General features: G+C 44.9%; 1 protein-coding gene and 1 gene segment (V, D, J or C); one reads left to right on the top strand and one right to left on the bottom strand.

Annotated features, from left to right (window-relative positions):
- LOC144697848 (uncharacterized) overlaps nucleotides 1-18978 on the top strand; it is a 682240-nt gene that overhangs the window by 42975 nt on the left and 620287 nt on the right. The window lies entirely within an intron of this gene.
- LOC144696956 (Ig heavy chain C region-like) lies at nucleotides 140-14695 on the bottom strand. The segment is given in 5 exon segments: nucleotides 140-558; nucleotides 1275-1586; nucleotides 2206-2520; nucleotides 2736-3032; nucleotides 14604-14695. Coding segments are annotated over 5 exon segments (1359 nt in total).

Here is an 18978-nt window from a genome sequence, read left to right on the forward strand (position 1 = left end):
AAGACTTGGTTCTGAGCCCTGGAAATATCCGATTTTAACTAAACAGCTCTAACATTAGCATAAGTGGAAAACAACATTAATTAAGCGATTGTGCATTTAAATCACAATTGGAGAAAAGGACTTTATTATTTTTTTTATTGAAGTTTGAAACGTAACCGAGAGATTCTCATTGACATGAATTAACGGTGTCCATCAGTGCAAGGGAAATATTCACAAAACTCGGTTTACCACTGGATTTATCAACCGTTCTGTTGATGATCTTCAAGGGGATCGCTTCATGTCCCACCACACAGGAGTAAGAAGCGCCGCTGGCCCACTCCTCCGCTGCAATGGATAACAGGCTGTACATGAAGAAGGAGCTATTGCCGTTCTCCGCCACCACCCCGGTGTTCTTGTAGTTCCCGGGATTCACCGGCTTGTCATTGACGGTCCACTTGACGAAGATCTCTCGGGGGGAGAAACCTCTCACCAAGCAGCTGAGGGAGACGAATCTCTGAGCGGAGACATCTTCTGCCGAGGGCAGGAGGACAGACACGGACGGTTCCCGCAGTTTTGTACCTGCAGAAAATGTACAATAAATGTCAATAAACTGGATAATTTCGTAGACAATGAAACCGCTGGTTAGATGTGAGAGAAACGTGTTTTGTGATGAATATTAAGGGGTTTCATTATCCACTTCTTGGAAATATATCACCGATCCTTCACTATAGCTGAATCAAAATCCTGGAACTCCCTCCCTAACAGCAGTGTGGGTGTATCTACATCACATGGGCTGCAGCGGTTCAAGAAGCCAGCTCAACACCACCTTGTCAAGGGCAATTAGGGGTGGGCATTAAACGCTGGCCCAGCCAGCGACGCCCACATGCCATGAATTAATAAATAAAAATCTTTGGGATCTGTCCGGTTTTCCAGCTCGGGGCAGATGTGGATACAATCCTTTTCCCTGAGAACTTATGGGGTTGGACGAGAAAGGTTCTCAAAGTTTACAGCAAAGAAACAGGCCATTCGGCCCAACTGGTCTGTGTTGGTGTTTCAGCTTCGCACCAGGCTCCTCCCATCTTGCTTCATCTAAACCCAATGGCACAGCCTTCAGTTCATTGTTCATTCATCTACTTATCAATTTCCCCCTGAAAGTCCACAAGCCCAGAGCGTTTAGTTGGCGAAATTGCTAATCAGAGTAGACCATAAATACACTGAATAGTAAATATTGATTCTTACACTTACACTGGAAATAGACACATTGAACTACTTATTGCTTCAATCTCACCGCTCACCTGTTTCCTTGTGGATGGAACTTCTTAAAGGAGTCGGCAGATCCTGATTGCTCACCACGCAATAGAACTCAGCCCCACTCAGCCAGGCTTGTGTCGAGATGTTTACGTTGCTGACCACGCTGTCGGGATCCTCTCCCGGTTGGACGGCGATCTCTGATTTCAAAGGCTTCTTCTCTTGTGTCCAGGACACGAGGACTCCATAAGGAGCATTAGAAACGATGCAGGTTAAGGTCACGGTGGCCTCCAGTAAGACCTGTTCTATTGGCGGTGGCAGTAGAGTAATTGTGGGATCGTTGGGGCAGTGGTCTGGGCCTGTGAGACAGAAATGAAGATCAACCAAAGTTTCACCTTCAGGAGCAGGACAGCAGTATTCAGCCTTCACTCCCTGAAGGAGAATAAATCACCTTGGACATATCAACCTCTAAATATCGTCTTTAATTTTCTTTACACAATGGAAAACCAGCTTGGTCTGTGTAAATCGTTCTCATAATTTAAGTCCTTCAGCCCCGGTGACATTCTCATGAATCTATGTTGCCCCAGTCCCAATACAAATATACCATTCCTGGGCCCTGGAATGCAGTACTGAAAGCCGTTTTATAAATAGGGTGGATGCACTTTCCAACACTCTATCCCGAAGCTGTTACCAGTGAAGGGTTCCAGACACCTTCTGCCTCTCCAAATATGATCAGCTGACTCAGGGTAAAGCTAATGTCAAGTCCACCTCACTCATTCTGTGACGTCAATGCAGAGACGTGACGTGATAAAATCCTTAATGGTGAACAATCCGAATGCAGCCCTTACATCGGAATTAAACAATAACTACATGATAGTAAATTAGAAGTTGTTCCGTCTACTAACTCCAATAAATTCCTGATTTGATTAACATCGGAGAGCAGAATGATCTATTGCTCCCTCGGTTTGTATTTCTTACCCTCACACTTGCTGGCGTTTCGACTTTGGGTGACCCCTTGGTGAGTGACCTGACAGGTATAGACCGCGTCGGTGAACCATGCCCCAGCGGAAACTTTCAGCCGACTGGTCGCCGAGAAGTTCCCGTTCACTTCAAAGGCGGGAGAGGTGACAATTCCTGAATCCATGGGTTGTCCATTCTTCAGCCACTTCACGGTGATTGGATTTGGTCGGAAATCGACGATTGAACAGACGGCGGTTGCAAATTTGTTGGTTGTGATTTCTTCCCGGGAACTCACGGTGAGGAGAACAGTTGGAGGGAAGATGTCAGGAGGACCTTCAAGAAACACAGGTTAAACATTTCTGGGAGAAGAAATTGATAACAGACACAATTAATTCCTATATTTTAATAGGTTCTTTTCCGTTAATAGACAGTAACCCTAGAATTTGCAGGGATCAGATCTATGCAGAGCACTATAAATGTGTTATAACCAAGGCCCTGTACAGGTTAATCACAGCCTTTCTGTTTCTCACAGGTTCCCCAACACTTACATTGCATTTTAATGCTCTTGGCTGAGCCGCTGTATTGAACCTCACACTTGATTTTGCTGCATTCTCCCTCTGACTCGGTGATGGTTAACTGGCTGCTCAGGGTGAAGGTTCCCTTCTGGTTTCTCACTGACGGGTAAGTCTTAAATCCAGTCATCGGCTGCCCATCTTTCTTCCAGGTCAGGCTAGTGATTTCTGGGGAGTAGTCCATCGCCAAACAGCCGTAGGTGACGGAGCCGTCGGTGTTGTGTTGCTGGCAGGAGGAGACCAGGCTGTAGAGAGTGGGCGGAGACGGTGTCGCTGGGAAAGAAAGGCCGATTGAACAAGTTAGACACTGTGATTTGTGAACATTAAGTCACCAAACAACTCAAAATTTGACTATAACTATAAACATATCCTAATATATTCCAACTAAAACCCACATCCACATTTGATCATTTATTATTTCCATCATTTGGTGACCCTCACCTGTCGGTTCCCTCTTTAGAAACCCACACCTCTTTTCCCGCCTCTATCCCATGACTAAAATAGAACATTTTGATGTCATCTGAATGACAACCTTTCAGTGGATTAAAATGGAAGAGCAGAGGATTTCCCCCATTATTTCGCCACCATTTATTTCTCAATCAACAGCACTTGGTGATAGAGAAATTGTCTCGTCATTCATATCATTGCAGTTTGGAAATTGAATCTGTTCAAATTGGCTCATGTTCCCTCCCCTCTCCACGTCCCCCCAAAACAAAGAATAGCAACGACCCTTCGAAAGTACCTTTGCAATGGTACCTATATAATGACCATAGAACTCTAAACTGAATAGCAGTTACAGTAAGTACAACATTTTCCAATCGTATGTACATATGAACATGCGGATTAGTAGCGGGAGTAGGCCATTCTGCCTCTCGAGCCTCCTCCACCAATCACTCCGATCATAGCTGATCTGATTGTGGCGTTAACTCCACATTCCCGCCTACTCTCCGCTAACCTTTGACTCCCTTGTCAATGAAGAATCTCTCTACCTCTGCCTGGAAATATTAATGACTCCTCCTCCATCGCTCTCTGGGGAAGAGAGTTCCAAAGTTTCACGACCTTTGAGAGAAAAATAAAATGTCTTCATTTCCGTCTGAAATGAGAGACCTCTTATTTTTAAACCGTGTTCCCTATCGTTAGTTTCTCTCACAAGGGGAAACATCCTTTCAGCATCCACCCTGTCAATTTCCCTCAGGATCTTATATGTTTCAATAAAATCAGCTCTCATTATTCTAAAATCCAATGGACACAGGCCCAGCCTATCCAAACTCTCCTCATGAGATAACCGACAACACCTCTCAGTATCATTTATATGAACATTCTCTGAAGAGCTTCTAATGCTTTTATAACCTTTCTTAAATGAGACCAAATCTGGACACAGTAATTCACAGGGTCTCATCAACGCCCTGTTAAAATGTAGCAAAACATTCTTATTTTTATATTCTATTCCCTTTGTAGTAAATGACAAGATTCCCTTTGCCTTCCTCATCACTTGCTGTTCCTGTGTTATAACTTTTTGTGATTCATGCACGAAGGGATCCACATTCCTCTGTACCTCAGGGTTCTGCAATCTCTCTCCCTTTCAATAATATGCTGATTTTGTATTCTTCAATCCAAAGTGGACAAGTTTATATTTTTCCACATTATACGGCATCTTCATTTTTTTGCCCACTCACTTAACCTATCTATGTCCCTTTGCTGACCTTTATCCCCTCTTCACCATTTACGTTCCTATCTATCTTTGTGTTATCAGCAAATTTAGCAAATTCATTCAGTCCTTTCGTTCATAGTAATTTGTAAATAGTTGAGGCCGCAGCATTGATCCCTGTGGCACTTCACTTGTCACATCTTGCCAACCTAAAATAAACAATTTATCCCAACTCTCTGTTTCCTGATAGCTAACCAAACTTCTACCCGTGCTGAACTGTGACAGCCGACACCATTATTTTGTGTAGTAACCTTTGATGTGCCACTTTGTCAAATGCCTTCTGGGAGCACAAGTACAGCAGATCCACAGATTCCCCTTTATTCATGTTCCTTTTTGCTTCCCCGAAAGGCCTCAAATAAATAAGCAAAACATGATTTCCCTTTCACAAAACCATGATGGATCCACATAATTGCATTTGGATTTTCTGAGTGACCCATGATAGACTCCATAATAATAGATTCCAGCATTTTTGTTCTGACAGATGTTAAGCTCATTGGCCTGTAGTTTCTTGCTTTCCCTTTCCCTCCTTTAATTAATATAAAAGCCTCATTCTCTATTTTCCAATCTGATGAGACCTTTCCAGAATCTAGGGAATTTTGGAAAATTAAAACCAATGCCTGTGCTATTTTAGCAACCACCCCGTTAAGGCCAAAATATTTGTGCAACTTCTCTGCCCATTTCCTTATTTTCCTTTATTACGGACTTGTCCCATCCGTGTCCCGTGGCTGGATTGTGGCTCCCGAAGCCCCTCTTTATGGACCCTGGAGCCGTTGTTCAAAATGCTGGTAAAACGGGTAAATGGAGTTGAAGATATCCGTATCTTCAATTGCTCCTCCAATCACAGGCGGGTCTTCTATCCCGTTAGCGGCTGATAGGCTGGCTTGTGGGCCTATCAGCAGTAAAAGTGGGAGACAAACAGGTTGTGATTGGAGGGGCAGCGAACACCCGCTGGAGAAAGGCGCAGGGAGCCGGGGGGAAGCGCACAGACACATTGTCTCCCTTCTATCCCAGGCACTTAGCGCCTTTCCCCGGGAATAGGCAGCATTTCAGGAGGAGGAGAGACAATGAGGGAGAGAGAGAGGGAGAGATAGGGAGAGTGGGGCCCAGGGCCTCGGCTCGCAACTACTTTAGACGGGCTCTCCCCGCTATAGCCCGGCCTCCCTGCCCTTCCCCCTCTCTGCCCTGTCCCCCCGCCTTTCTGCCCTTTCCCCTTCCGCCTCTCTGCCCTTCCCCCCCATGCATCTCTGCCCTTTCGCCCTCCCGCCTCTCTGCCCTTTCCCCCTTCCGCCTCTCTGCCCTTTCCACCCTCCCTCCACTCCGCCCTTTCCCCCTCCCGCCTCTCTGCCCTTTCCCCCTCCCGCCTCTCTGCCCTTTCCCCTTCTCGCCTCTCTGCCCTTTCGCCCTCCCGCCTCTCTGCCCTTTCCCCCTCCCGCCTCTCTGCCCTTTCCCCCTCCCGCCTCTCTGCCCTTTCCCTCTCCCGCCTCTCTGCCCTTTCCCCCTCCCGCCTCTCTGCTCTTTCCCCCTCCCGCCTCTCTGCTCTTTCCCCCTCCCGCCTCTGCCCTTTCCCCCTCCCGCCTCTCTGCCTTTTCCCCCTCCCTCCTCTCTGTCCTTTCCCCCTCCCGCCTCTCTGCCCTTTCCTCCTCCCGCCTCGCTGCCCTTTCCCCCTCCCGCCTCGCTGCCCTTTCCCCCTCCCGCCTCGCTGCCCTTTCCCCCTCCCGCCTCGCTGCCCTTTCCCCCCCGCCTCTCTGCCCTTTTCCCCTCCCGCCTCTCTGCCCTTTCCCCCTCCCGCCTCTCTGCCCTTTCCCCCTCCCGCCTCTCTGCCCTTTCCCCCTCCCGCCTCTCTGCCCTCCCCCTCCCGCCTCTCTGTCCTTTCCCCCTCCCGCCTCGCTGCCCTTTCCCCCTCCCGCCTCTCTGCCCTTTACCCCCTCCGCCTCTCTGACCTTTCCCCCTCCCTCGTCTCTAACCTTTCCCCCTCCCTCCTCTCTGACCTTTCCCCCTCCCTCCTCTCTGCCCTTTCCCCCTCCCGCCTCTCTGCCCTTTCCCCCTCCCGCCTCTCTGCTCTTTCCCCCTCCCGCCTCTCTGCCCTTTCCCCCTCCCGCCTCTCTGCCCTCCTCCTCCCGCCTCTCTGTCCTTTCCCCCTCCCGCCTCACTGCCCTTTCCCCCTCCCGCCTCTCTGCACTTACTCCATGGCTCTCTGATCTTTTGCACTGGCTCTCTGAACATTACCCCAGCTCTCTGCCCTTTTCCCCCTTCCGCATCTCTGCCCTTTCCCCCTCCCGCCTCTCTGCCCTTTACCCCCTCCGCCTCTCTGACCTTTCCCCCTCCCTCGTCTCTAACCTTTCCCCCTCCCTCCTCTCTGACCTTTCCCCCTCCCTCCTCTCTGCCCTTTCCCCCTCCCGCCTCTCTGCCCTTTCCCCCACCCGCCTCTCTGCCCTTTCCCCCACCCGCCTCTCTGCCCTTTACCCCTCCCTCCTCTCTGCCCTTTACCCCACCCGCCTCTCTGCCCTTTACTCCCTCCCGCCTCTCTGTCCTTTCCCCCTCCCGCCTCTCTGCCCTTTCCCCCTCCCGCCTCTCTGCCCTTTCCCCCCTTCCTCCTCTCTGCCCTTTCCCCCTCCCGCCTCTCTGCCCTTTCCCCCTCCCGACTCTCTGCCCTTTCCTCCCCGCCTTTCTGCCCTTTCTCCTCCAGCTCTCTGCTCTTACTCCACGAGTGTCTGCGATTTCGCCCGGCCCTCTGACCTTTTCCCCTGTTCGCTGACCTTTGCCCCGTTTCTATGCCATTCCCCCCCAACCCCTCGGCTGCCTACCCTTTCCCCCGCCTCCCTGCCTTTTCCCCAGGCTTTCTGCGCTTCCACCAATGCTCATCGCTCCATTCGGCACTGCTCGGCCTCAGGCATCGCTTCCAGGTCTCTCTTCCCCACAGTTCCTGCCCTCCCACACCCTGAAAAGTGATCGAGTGAGTGAGCGTGTGCATGATTGACAAAGTGAGGGTGGCTGAGTGAGAGTGAGAGTGGGTGGCTGAGTGAATGAGGGTGCGTGGGTGAGTGAAGGAGTGAATGAGGGTGGGTGGTGAGTGAGCGTGGACAGGTGTCTGAATGTGGTGAGTGAGGATGGATGAGTGAGTGAGGATGGGTGATTGAATGAGGGTAGATGAGAGTATGAGTGAGGGTTGGTGGGTATGTGAGGGTGGGTATGTGAGTGAGGGTGGGTGTGTGAGGGTGGATGGATGAGTTATTTAGTGTGAGTGAAGATAGGTGAGTGAGGATGGGTGGGTGAGTGAATTTGAGTGAGGATGAGTGAGGGTGGATGAGGAAAGATGGGTGCTTGAGTGTGAGTGAATGAGTGTGAGTGAGTGAGGGTTAGTGAGTGAGGATGAATGAGTGTGTAATTGATGGTGAGTGAATGAGGGTGAGTGAGTGGGGGTGAGTGAGGGTGGGTGAGGGTAGGTGAGTGAGGGTGGGTGAGTGAGTTTGAATGAGGCTGGGTGGGTAAGGGTGAGTGAGGGTGAGTGAGTGAGTGAGTGTGAGTGAGCGAGTGAGCAATTGATGGTGAGTGAATGAGGGTGAGTGAATGGGGGTGAGTGGGTGAGGGCGAGTGAGGGTGCGTGAGTGAGTGAAGGCTGAGTGAGTGAGGGTGAGTGAGTGAAGGTTAGTGAGTTATTGATGGTGAGTGAATGAGGGTGAGTGAAGGTGGGTGAGGCTGGGTGAGTGCGTGAGGGTGGGTGAGCGAGGGTGGGTGAGTGAGGGTGGGTGAGTGAGGGAGTGAGGGTGAGTGAGTGAGGATGAGGGAGTGAACATGGGTGAGTGAGGGTGGGTGAGCAAGGGTGGGTGAGGGAGGGAGTGAGGGTGAGTGATTGAGGGTGAGTGACTGAGGGCGATTGAGTGAGGGCGAGGGTCTGAGGGTGAGTGAGTGAGTGATGGTGAGTGAGGGTGAGTGATTGTGGGTAGTGAGGGTGCCCAGGTGCAGGAGGCTCATCAAGGCGATGTTTCTCCGGATGATTTTCTGCTCTGGCTCAGCTTTCCATTGCCTGTTGTCCACAGCCGAGCTGGGGGCTCCTCCATTCGGATCCACCACCTCCACCTCCTCCTCTTCCTCTCCATCGATCCTGTCCCGATTCTCCATATTGATCAGCTTTCAGTAACACCGGCTGTGTAAACTCAGGCAGCAGTGTAGATCGCTGACCAGCTGTTTTAATGCTGATGCCTTTCTTTAAGAAACCCGTGTCAGTGCGAGAATAGGCAGACTGAGGGGGCTGGAGTAGACGGTTACAGCAAAACCAGGATGGGCCGTGCAGGCATCTTGCACCAAGTGTGCACCAGTGTTGTGGATCCAGGCAGCCGTGGTCTCCGCCACATCCCTCCCCTTTCCGTGTTCCTTTGTGTTTGGTTCAACACTTGGAAATTCTCCACAAATATAGTGATGTCACCTGTGTAATTTCATTTTACACAACAGGTCCTCAGAAATGGAACAATGAACATGCATGCAGCTTCACGGCTTTTCATTCTGCAATTAGTATTTTCAGCCCACTTCTCATGTGAGAATGTTTGTGTGCGTGAGAAAGAGAAAGAGAGAGAGAGTGCAAGTGTATGTATTTTTGAGAGAGAGACAGAGAAAGAGACAGACAGAGAGAGAGAGAGAGAGAGTGTGTGTGTGTGTGTGAGTGAGATAGGGAGTATAAGTGTGAGAATATGTGAGATAAAGAATGTGTGTGTGAGAGAGAGAGAGAATGAGAGAGACAGTGTGTGAGAGAGAGGGAGAGTGTGTTTTTATGTGTGTGCCATAGGGAGTATAAGTGTGAGAGTGTCTCAGACAGAGAAATGTGTGTGAGGGAGAGCTACTGTGTTTGTGATAGAGAGAGCAACTGTGTGTGTGTGTGTGTGTGTGAGAGAGAGAGTATAGGGGTGTGAGTGATATGTAGAAAAATGTGTGAGAGTGTGTGAGAGAGAGAGAGCCAGTGTGTGTGTCAGAGAGAGTGTGTGTGTGAGAGCGAGTGTGAGAGACAGTGCATGTGTGAGAGAAACAGTGCGTGTGAGAGGGAATGTGTTTGTGTTTCTGTGTGTGCGTGAGAGAGAATGAGGATGTGTGTGTGTGTCAGAGAGTGTTATGTGTCTGTGCGTGAGTGAGAGAGGGAGAATGGAGAGTGTGTGCATGTGTGAGAGTGTGAATGTGTATGGGAGAGAGGGTGCACGTGTGTGAGAGTGTGTGTAGTTGAGAGAGTGTATGTGTCTGAGAGAATGTGAGTGTCTGTGTGAGAGTGTGTGTGAATAAGAGAGGCAATATGTGAGAGGCAGGGTGTGTGCGTGTTAAAGAGAGTTTGTGTGTGAGACGGAGAATGTGAGAGAGAGTGTGTGCGTGTGTATGCATGTGTGTGTGACAGAGAGAGAAAGAGAGAGTGTGTGTCTATCAGAGAGAGTGCGTGTTAGTGAGTGTGTGCAGGCGTCTGAGAAAGAGTCTGCGTGACAGAGAGAGTGAGCGAGTGATGGTGTGTGGTAAAGAGACTGAGTGTCGAGGTAGATCAGCCATGATCTTACTGAATGGAGGGCAGGATCGAAGGGCCGAATGTCCTCCTCATGCTCTCATTTCTGTCATTCATTCCTCCCCTTGCAGGCGGCAATCCAATGACTCAGTTTTTGATGGCGGCTCCTTTTCCCCAAATCCCCCGCGGCTGGTTATTTGGAGCGGGAGCCTGGTCATTGTCCATTTCAATCGTTTAAATAACTCGCAGCCTCTGATCAGATCAGAACAGGCGCTGCTCTCTGGAGCCTCACTGTCACTCCCTGATTCTGTTTGTTCTGAAATTGTGCTCGAGTTCAGGTAACTCACATTCAATGATTTTCTGATACTCAAAATGCTTAAACATAATTGATTCATTAAAATTTATACATGTTCTCTCCAGAAATATTGTTAATAACAATTAACGTGCGTCATTTCACCCGAGCAACGGAACAACTAATTTTCACAGATCTGGCTAGAGAACCCACAGTTCGATGCTGATTCAGTTTGTTTGCCCTCTGCGGGGAAAAGACTCTCAGGTCAGGAACAGGACAAGTTAAGATATGGATTAAAGCACCCACTCCTCCTCCAGTACACTCCTGTCATCAGCTACAAGGGTGGGATTCAACAGAAAGCCAACTCTCCACTGAATTGTCAAATACTCCGGGTCAGGTACAGCATCGTTTTGACATAAAATAAAACTCTCTCTACATTGTTCCATCAAATATGCCCAGGAGAGGGTTCAATCCGGTTTTGATATAAATGCTGTGCTGCAGGTGCCGGTCAGAGGCTGGGAATTCTGTGGCGAGTAATTCAACACCTATCGCCCAAAGAAAACTGACCATCTACAAGGCACAAGTCAGGACTGGGATTGAATAGATTTCACTTACCTCAATGTGTGAAACTTCAAAAAACCCCAAGGAACTCGATACTATCCAGGACAAAGCAGCCCACAGAATTGGTACCCCATCCACTACCTTAAACTTTCACTCCCTCCCCCACCGACGCACAGTGACAGCAGTGTGTACCATATACAAGATGCAATGCAGCAACTCGCCAAGGCTCCTTCAAAACCTGCAACCTCTCCTAACTAGAAGGACAAGGGCAGCAGGTGCTTGGAAACACCTGTATGTTCCCCTCCAAGACACTGAACATCCTGACTTGGAACTATATTGCCGTTCCTTCACTGTCAATGGGTCAAAATCCTGGAGCTCCCGACCTAACAGCACTGTGAGTGTACCTGCAGCTGTTCAAGGAGGTGGCATTTCAACACTTTCTCAAGGATGGGAAATTAGGATGGGCAACAATGCTGGCCTTGCCAGCGACCCCAACATCCTATGATAGGATTAAAAATAAGATACAGGCTAATTTCTTCTTCCGCACTGTTCAACCAAATAGGTCAAGGACTGCTACAGCACGGATTAAAATAAGATAAAACTCTCTCTGCATTTCCTAACCTAACACTGCCAAGACAGATACATCACTGGCTTAAAATCGACCAAACCTCCTTCGACAGTCTGTCTGTCGTTTCTGAATTGCCCTTTCTGACTGTCACAATGGGTTGGGTATCTCATTTCTGAGGCGCCTGGTCAAAAAGTCAAACTTTCACATTTCTCACAGATACAAGTTTTTTGAAGGAATAAATCAAATTGCACTTCCTGAAATACAGGAGAGCGAACCAGAAGGTTAACAACCAGCCAGAAAGATTCCTGGTCCCAACACAGTGACCACGCGCACAGAAACAGAACAGACACAAATGGTGCAACAATCGAGTTCCCCGCAGACAGATCTGTTCAATCTGTCCATTTCATTCAAGCTGTTTGATTCTAATTGATCAATGGCCAATTTGCTACAATTATTCTATGACTTCTTTGAAATGAAAAATGATTTTCATTTCAAAGCTCCCTTTGAACTCCATCTAATTCTCCGTCTGACTCAAATCTCCAAACAATGTACGATTTAAGTTACCCTTAAAAAGAGCACAGCAAATACTACAGATTCAGGATAATTGGTTGTCCGTAATAAAGACTCAATGACAGGGTAAGAATTAAACAAATCAGGAAACATTCACATTGAAAACCCATTACCCACTGATTTGATTTGATTTTAGGTATAAATATACCAATAAAAACATCGAGGCGAAACACCTTATCGAGCTGAGCACAGCTGAGTAAGAAAAGTATTCTTTTCTGAATTCATTTTGGATACAATTCAAAATTCTCTCCACCCTTTGAGATTTTGCATCACTATAATGTCCAGTATACTATTTAATTGTTGGAGTTCATTTATGTTGAATTAATTATCACTGATATTATATTGTAAGTTAATTATCTTGTTATTGTCAATTCATTTTCTTGTTAGCTGATTTCTACTTTATAAATAAAATAGTTTTCAATAATTGAAAATTTGTTTCTCCCTGGTACTTTGTGAAATAATTGGGGTTTATTTACATCAACCTGACACTGAAACAATGTTGAACAATAAACTTCAAATTACTAGATGGTAACATTCAGGCAAGTAAATCAATTTTACTTAAATCTGATCAATATTTACTATTTTATTTTTACTTCTCCTGCTCTGTTTTAACGGACAAAAATGTAAACTATGCGTTTCTGAACGGATTTTGGAATCATAAATTCCATCTATTCTGATCGAGTAATTCACACGACGAATTTATGAGTTGAATATTTGAAACACTTTCAAATCTGGCCAGGGTCACATCGCATTAACTGTCGATGAGGTGTAATATCATCTGTTTGCTGAATCAAACTTGTCTTAACTCCAAGCTATATGTAAACAAATGTTCCTGGCAGTTACTTATTATCAATAAAATTGCTTCCTAGATAACAATCCCTATAATTTAATTGTTAAATCTATTGTTCACTGAAAGAAGATCCAAATTGATCAGTATACAATTTGATGAGAATAGTTCATTCAGATCATCTGCGCCACTGAAATATAACCGGCAAATTGATTCCAGATTTTGTTCTTCAATTTAATATTTAATAAGAATTAAGCATGAATCTCAGATATAATCTGTTCTTCTCCTATAGTTCTATTATGTGCACAGCACAGCAATGGGAGACAGGATGTTGTTATTAAATTCAAAACTAATGCTAATGTTTGCAATTAAATTAATCCGTTCGAATTTCAAGCTTTTACTTGTCAATCTCTATTTCAAAAAAATGTAAGAACAATTCCTTTACTGCCTGCGAATTACACCCCCCAGTAAACTGTTTAAAATTAGATTAGTGACAATTATCTCGCTATCCAAATCCCAATGACATTGAATAATGTGGTTACGGCTGCACAGAAAGGATTTAATAACCGAATAGACATATTGCCAAACTGCAATGTCAAACTGCTCTTTAAGTCAATGCAAATGTTATCAGGGATATAAAAAAAGTAATTCAAAATTTATTTTGAAACTGAACAATTCTGTAGAGTCAGTATATTCTTACTGAAAGTTTTTCATGCATAATCACAAAATGTTTCCAGCCTAAAAACTTTCCCGATCATGTTAATTGTGTGCAGAGCACAGCAAAATTGTGAAAGGCGATTAATGATCAATCAGGGTAATATGAAAGCTGTTCCGTCAATATGGAGAAATATTACCACATTATAATTGTTTGAATTGTATTAATTTTACTCTACAATTTGAAAACTTGGTAATTGTATAGTTTCTGATTGCAGTAACGAATTATGTTCTGAATGAGCGTCATAATCCATGGTTTAGTTTATTCTGCAATTATCACTTAAAATAAAGACAAAATGTTCTAACACATCTGTAAATGCTTTTTTAGCCATTTCTGAAGCCTGTTTGTTTTCTGCCTACAATCGCGCTTCAAGCAGATACAAACGCGTAGGCTGCTTCGATTCAATCGCAAAACGTGTAACCGCTCAATGTCACCGAGTTTAAACAATGCAGAAACAATGCAGAACCGCCAAACCGTTTCATAAATTCTACTAATTCAAAGTCACCCAGATACACACTCTCCTCAGCAGAAAAACACCAAAATCACATCACTGAGGGGCTGAAACCCGTTTCATGGAGAAGCAGCTCAATTGTACAAACACTTCCAACAGAATCCAATGTAACATTGCAAGAAAATCTCAATATCGAATCCAGACAACCGCTCGTCACCAAATGAATGAATAATTAAACTAAACAGAAATATGGAATAATGTCTACAGCATTGTGAGTAGGCGGAACATGTTCAATAAATTAATATTGAAACTTAAGCATATTTTGTTAATATTGGGTTTGATTTCAAACCGATTTAAACCCTTGTGCAACAGATGGTAAAACCAGCAGCCATTAAATGTCATCGAGGTTAAACATTGCAGAAACGTCAAACTGTTTTTACAAACGTTAGATATTTCAAGCAGCCCGGCCACACAGTATCCTCAGCAGATAAACACCAAATCACAACAACCAGGGTCTCAATCCCTCAGCAGCACTTTTTATCAAGACACAGCGGAATTATATAACTCAATTTCAGCAGATCACATGAAACATTGTAAAAATTTCTGCATACAGAATCCACCAAACCCAGGTTTCATTGGCCGAATGAATTATTTAAATAGACAAAAAAAAAAGCAAAGAATCAAATAAAACAGTTACTAAATAAATGTGTGGTTCTTACCTGCAGTCACCGTCATCATGGTCCCTTTCCCCCAGTAGCCCATAGCGTCACAGTGTTACATTCCCTGGGCTGTGCCATACAATAACTGTCCCTGCACGATAAAGACAGAAATCCATCATTATTTTAAATATTCATAAGTCAGAGGCAAAGTAAGATCACGATGAATCTTCACGAAATTATATTTGCGTTTGTGGATATCTTTAGCTATTCATCAATGATCCTCATGTTTTATAATTCACAGAATAACACATGAACATGTTATTGAATTCACCAATTGATGAATGGATAATTATCACAGCTTTTCGATCTTAAACCATGTTTTTTGGGCAGTGCTGCACAGAAATAATACTTCACTGTAAATATAGCAGGATTGTAAAAGCCAGCACTGACCCAGGCAGACTCATTTAGTGCTGAGGGGTTTTTGTATTGACAGTAACTGCTGTGCCATCCAGTTATCACAGTGAGATACACCATGTCAAATACTGCGGCAGACTGTTCACTGTATATACAGAGATTTAATCTCACTGCCCTTTCCAAAAACCTGATCCCGACTCGCCTAAGAGTGAATCAGTGAGATATTTCAGCTTGTGCTGGTCATTATATTTATAAATGTGATTGGAGTTCTTTAAAAGCCTCTGTGCAGATTTAGCGTGTCGTAAACACAAATAAAGCGGAAGACTTTTATATATTTATACAAACCTATATTACTTATACCCATTATTTTATTCAGCTCCCATTTTCTTTGACTTTTCCTGTTGTGATCGTGATCACCAATTTGAACAAACTCCTTCTGAGGTTTTTGTAGGAGGATGTCGCTGTGCACAGCACTGTGACCCACTGCTGTAGTATCACAGTGAAATACACCCGCACAAGAACTGCACCCACTCTCTGTTCAGTGCTGCCTCTCAATATTCACTTCAAATATACGTTTACTTCAGATACAGTTTAGTATTTATGCAGCAATTTACAAAACTCAAAGAACAGTGATCTCCTCCAAGTATCAGACATATTAAAATGAACATTCTATCCAGGTCTGTAATTGTGGAAACTGTTAACAGTAAATATAAACACAGCCAAAAGCTCAGCCCATTATATTAATTGGTTTGTTAGGTTTTACTGTTAAATTTTCTGTTTTACTTTTGTCAGAAGCGGCTTGTTGTCGGGTTCTAATCATTACAGTTAATATTACATTTAAAACAAGTACTGACCGTCAGGTTATGGTGGAAGTTGTTTAGTTTCTCTCGATCTGTTCTTGTTCGGCTCCAGCCCTGGTTCCTCTCGCTGTGGTCTGCTGCACAGTAATAGATGGCGGTGTCTTCAATCTTCAGGTTCGTCATGTCCAAGGAGAAGATGCTCCTTGAAGTGTCTTTGGACGCAGTAAATCGATCTTTAATTGCTGGGGCATAGCTGTTGCTGGATGAACTATAGTAGTAAACCAGCCACTCCAGCCCCTGCCCGGGAACCTGTCGGACCCAGTACATGCTGTAGCTGCCAAGATCGAAGCCGCTGGTTTTACAGGTCAGTCTCAGGGATCCTCCGGGGCGCCCGGTCCCTGTCTCAGGCTGAGTCAACACAATATCCGACTGGACACCTGTAAAAATATATCAAAAACACCGAGGATTAATTCTGGTGAAACAATTCCTGACTCTATAACATTCCAGAGAGAGAGATTAACACTGAGACAGTAACAGTGAGAGACTTGGACAATAAAAACTACTCACGGGATAAGAAAGTCAGCAACAAACTGAGAGAAATCGCCGACCTCATCTTTCTGGTCACTTGGGGAAAACTGTTCTGTCCAGAACTCAGTGAACAAACCAGCTCCCGGACTGTTGGATTCCGGCCCCAGTGAGCGGCATTTAAATACCCGGCAGAAGGGGGAGGGTTTCCAGGCGCCGCCTGTTGATTCCCTGGTGGAGGCGGCGACTGGATCCACGCCCCACCTTCCACACCCCCAACAGAATGGGCTCAGATATTTACAATATTGTTAAAAGTGGACATTTTACCTGTATCGGGATATTTGGCTGAATGGATTCATTGTAATGTCTTCACTGGCTCTAATCGTGAAATTGCAGTTAAGGATCAGTCCATAAATATAACTAATTCAATTGTAAATTAAGTCAATTGATTTCTACACTAATTCACAAGGGATTGAATCTAAAACGATTTAATCACATTAATAGGGAATAAAGGGACTGTCAGCCTGTGTTGCAACAACTCCGGGTCTCTATCTCATTACAGCAATAAAATATCGTCAATCATAGGAATCATTATTGATTTATGTAACTAAATGCGGGGGATGAACAAAGTGATTCTATTTACAGTGTTGGTGGCTATCGCTGTACAATTTGGGTCCGGAGATAAGAAGAATCTCCTCACATTATACAATGTCTTTCCTTGCATTTCTCGAATAGCCCCTGACCCGAAGACAGCCCTGTGAAAATTAGCGGTAAAGGAAGCCCGCCTGCCTGATGATTAAACAGTGAGTTGACCGAGAAACGTAAAATTTACATCAATTTTGACAGAGAAATTAATGAATCTGAACGAACACGGAGATCAGCACAGTTATCCTTCAGCGTCCAAATCATTGCAGCTAATTTGATTGGCCACCGGCTGTCTACCATTCATGGATATTGGGAACACAGGATATCAGGATTTTGTGGCATATTACACAATATCAAAAGAATAAATGTTTTATCTTCCACTGAAGCAGGTCATGAACTGGTCATTTCTCCACTCATTGGCAGCTATGAGAGAGACTATTAAATAATCGAAATCAGCACAAATTAAACTGTACAGTACACGGTCCTAATCAGGTATAAGAAATCCCTCAGGTCAATTGAAGCGCACAACTCTAGGAATATTCAAGGAATCCCTGCGGGTTTAAGGCAATTCAACAATTTTCTTTTAATTTAATTTCTTTTTAATTTTTGCCATTGCACTCATCTCATTGGACTGGGAGATTGGGACCATCAACATCGCTCTCTCGCACTTTATGAAGCTCTTAATAAACCGGCTTCAATAATTGGAATGCCTTTTAGTTGGAAATAATATAAATTATGTAGCATATGGTCAATTTAATATTTTCTGATCGTGTTTAATCTCATAGTAAACACGGCATTCAGTAAAATATTTCCTTAGATGAAATACCCTTTATAATGTGTCTTTCTTGTGTGAAACATTTATTGTTTGAATGGCTAAATCTCATTTTGTTCATTCTTATCCAAACTAATCCGCCCCACACAGCACTTGGCAGCAAGCCAGCCGGCTGCAGTCAGGGAGGCTCGAATTTCCAATGTTGTTTACAAGAAGCATCTGGGGCTTTGTGCAGTTTATCAAAGGTCTGTTTCCTCTGTTCTAACCGCTTGGCCACATGCCAACTTCAAACCCTTAACATTGTCAACAAGACCTATTTATAAACAAATCTACCCAGCAACAACACTGGAGTCAATTTTATTTTTTAAGTTGTGAACCTATGTGAACTGTTCCAATCTCTCAGGAAAGAAAAGTTATCCAGCTTCTCTGACACCCTGTTAACATCAATGGCTCATTGGAGGATCTCTCCAACACATCATAATATTGTGATGGATGGATGGATAGAAAGAAATACAGACAGACTATTAGAGAGGACTCAGAGAGGGGATGCATTTTGTAATGGATAAATATGTATGTGTGATTTTTCACCTTTACTCTTTCACGGGATGTGGGAGTCACTGGCAAGACCAGCATTTGTTCTAACTGCCCTTGAACTGAGTGCCTTGCTAGGCCATTTCAGAGTGCAGTTAGAGTCCACCAAAATGCTGTGGATCTGGAGTCACATGTAGGCCAGACTAGGTACAGTGGCAGATTTCCTTTCCTAAAGTACATTAGTGAACCAGATGATTTTTCCCCCCCACAATCGATGATAGTTTCACGGTTCCCTTCACTGAGACCAGCTTTCAATCCCAGGTTTATTATTGAATTTAAATTCCACTAGCTGCCATGGTGAGATTTGAATTCTTACCCCCAGAAGAATAGCTTGGGTGCCTGGGTTACTATTCCAGTGACATTAATACAGCACCACCATCTGGCAAAAGAATGGAGGGATGACTGCAGTGATGCAGGATAGTTGGATGCCTGAATGTTTTGATCAAAGAGTCAATGAATTAATTGATCGATGTAGCGATAGATTTGCCTGAAAGATGTTGTTCTACGTTCTCATCTTTGTGCTTGACTACTTCAGACCATGAAGCAGGTCCTGTATTTCATTTGTGTCAGTCTAATACCTTCCATCCTTCCAGATTTCCCGGATGAATCCCATTCCCATGCTATCAGGCACTAACGAGCTGAACGTCACCAAGAGAAGGCTGGAAATGTCCCTGCGGTACTGATGATT

The sequence above is a fragment of the Cetorhinus maximus genome, chromosome 23 (assembly GCF_964194155.1).
Source record: "Cetorhinus maximus chromosome 23, sCetMax3.hap1.1, whole genome shotgun sequence".
In the NCBI taxonomy this organism is placed as follows: domain Eukaryota; kingdom Metazoa; phylum Chordata; class Chondrichthyes; order Lamniformes; family Cetorhinidae; genus Cetorhinus; species Cetorhinus maximus.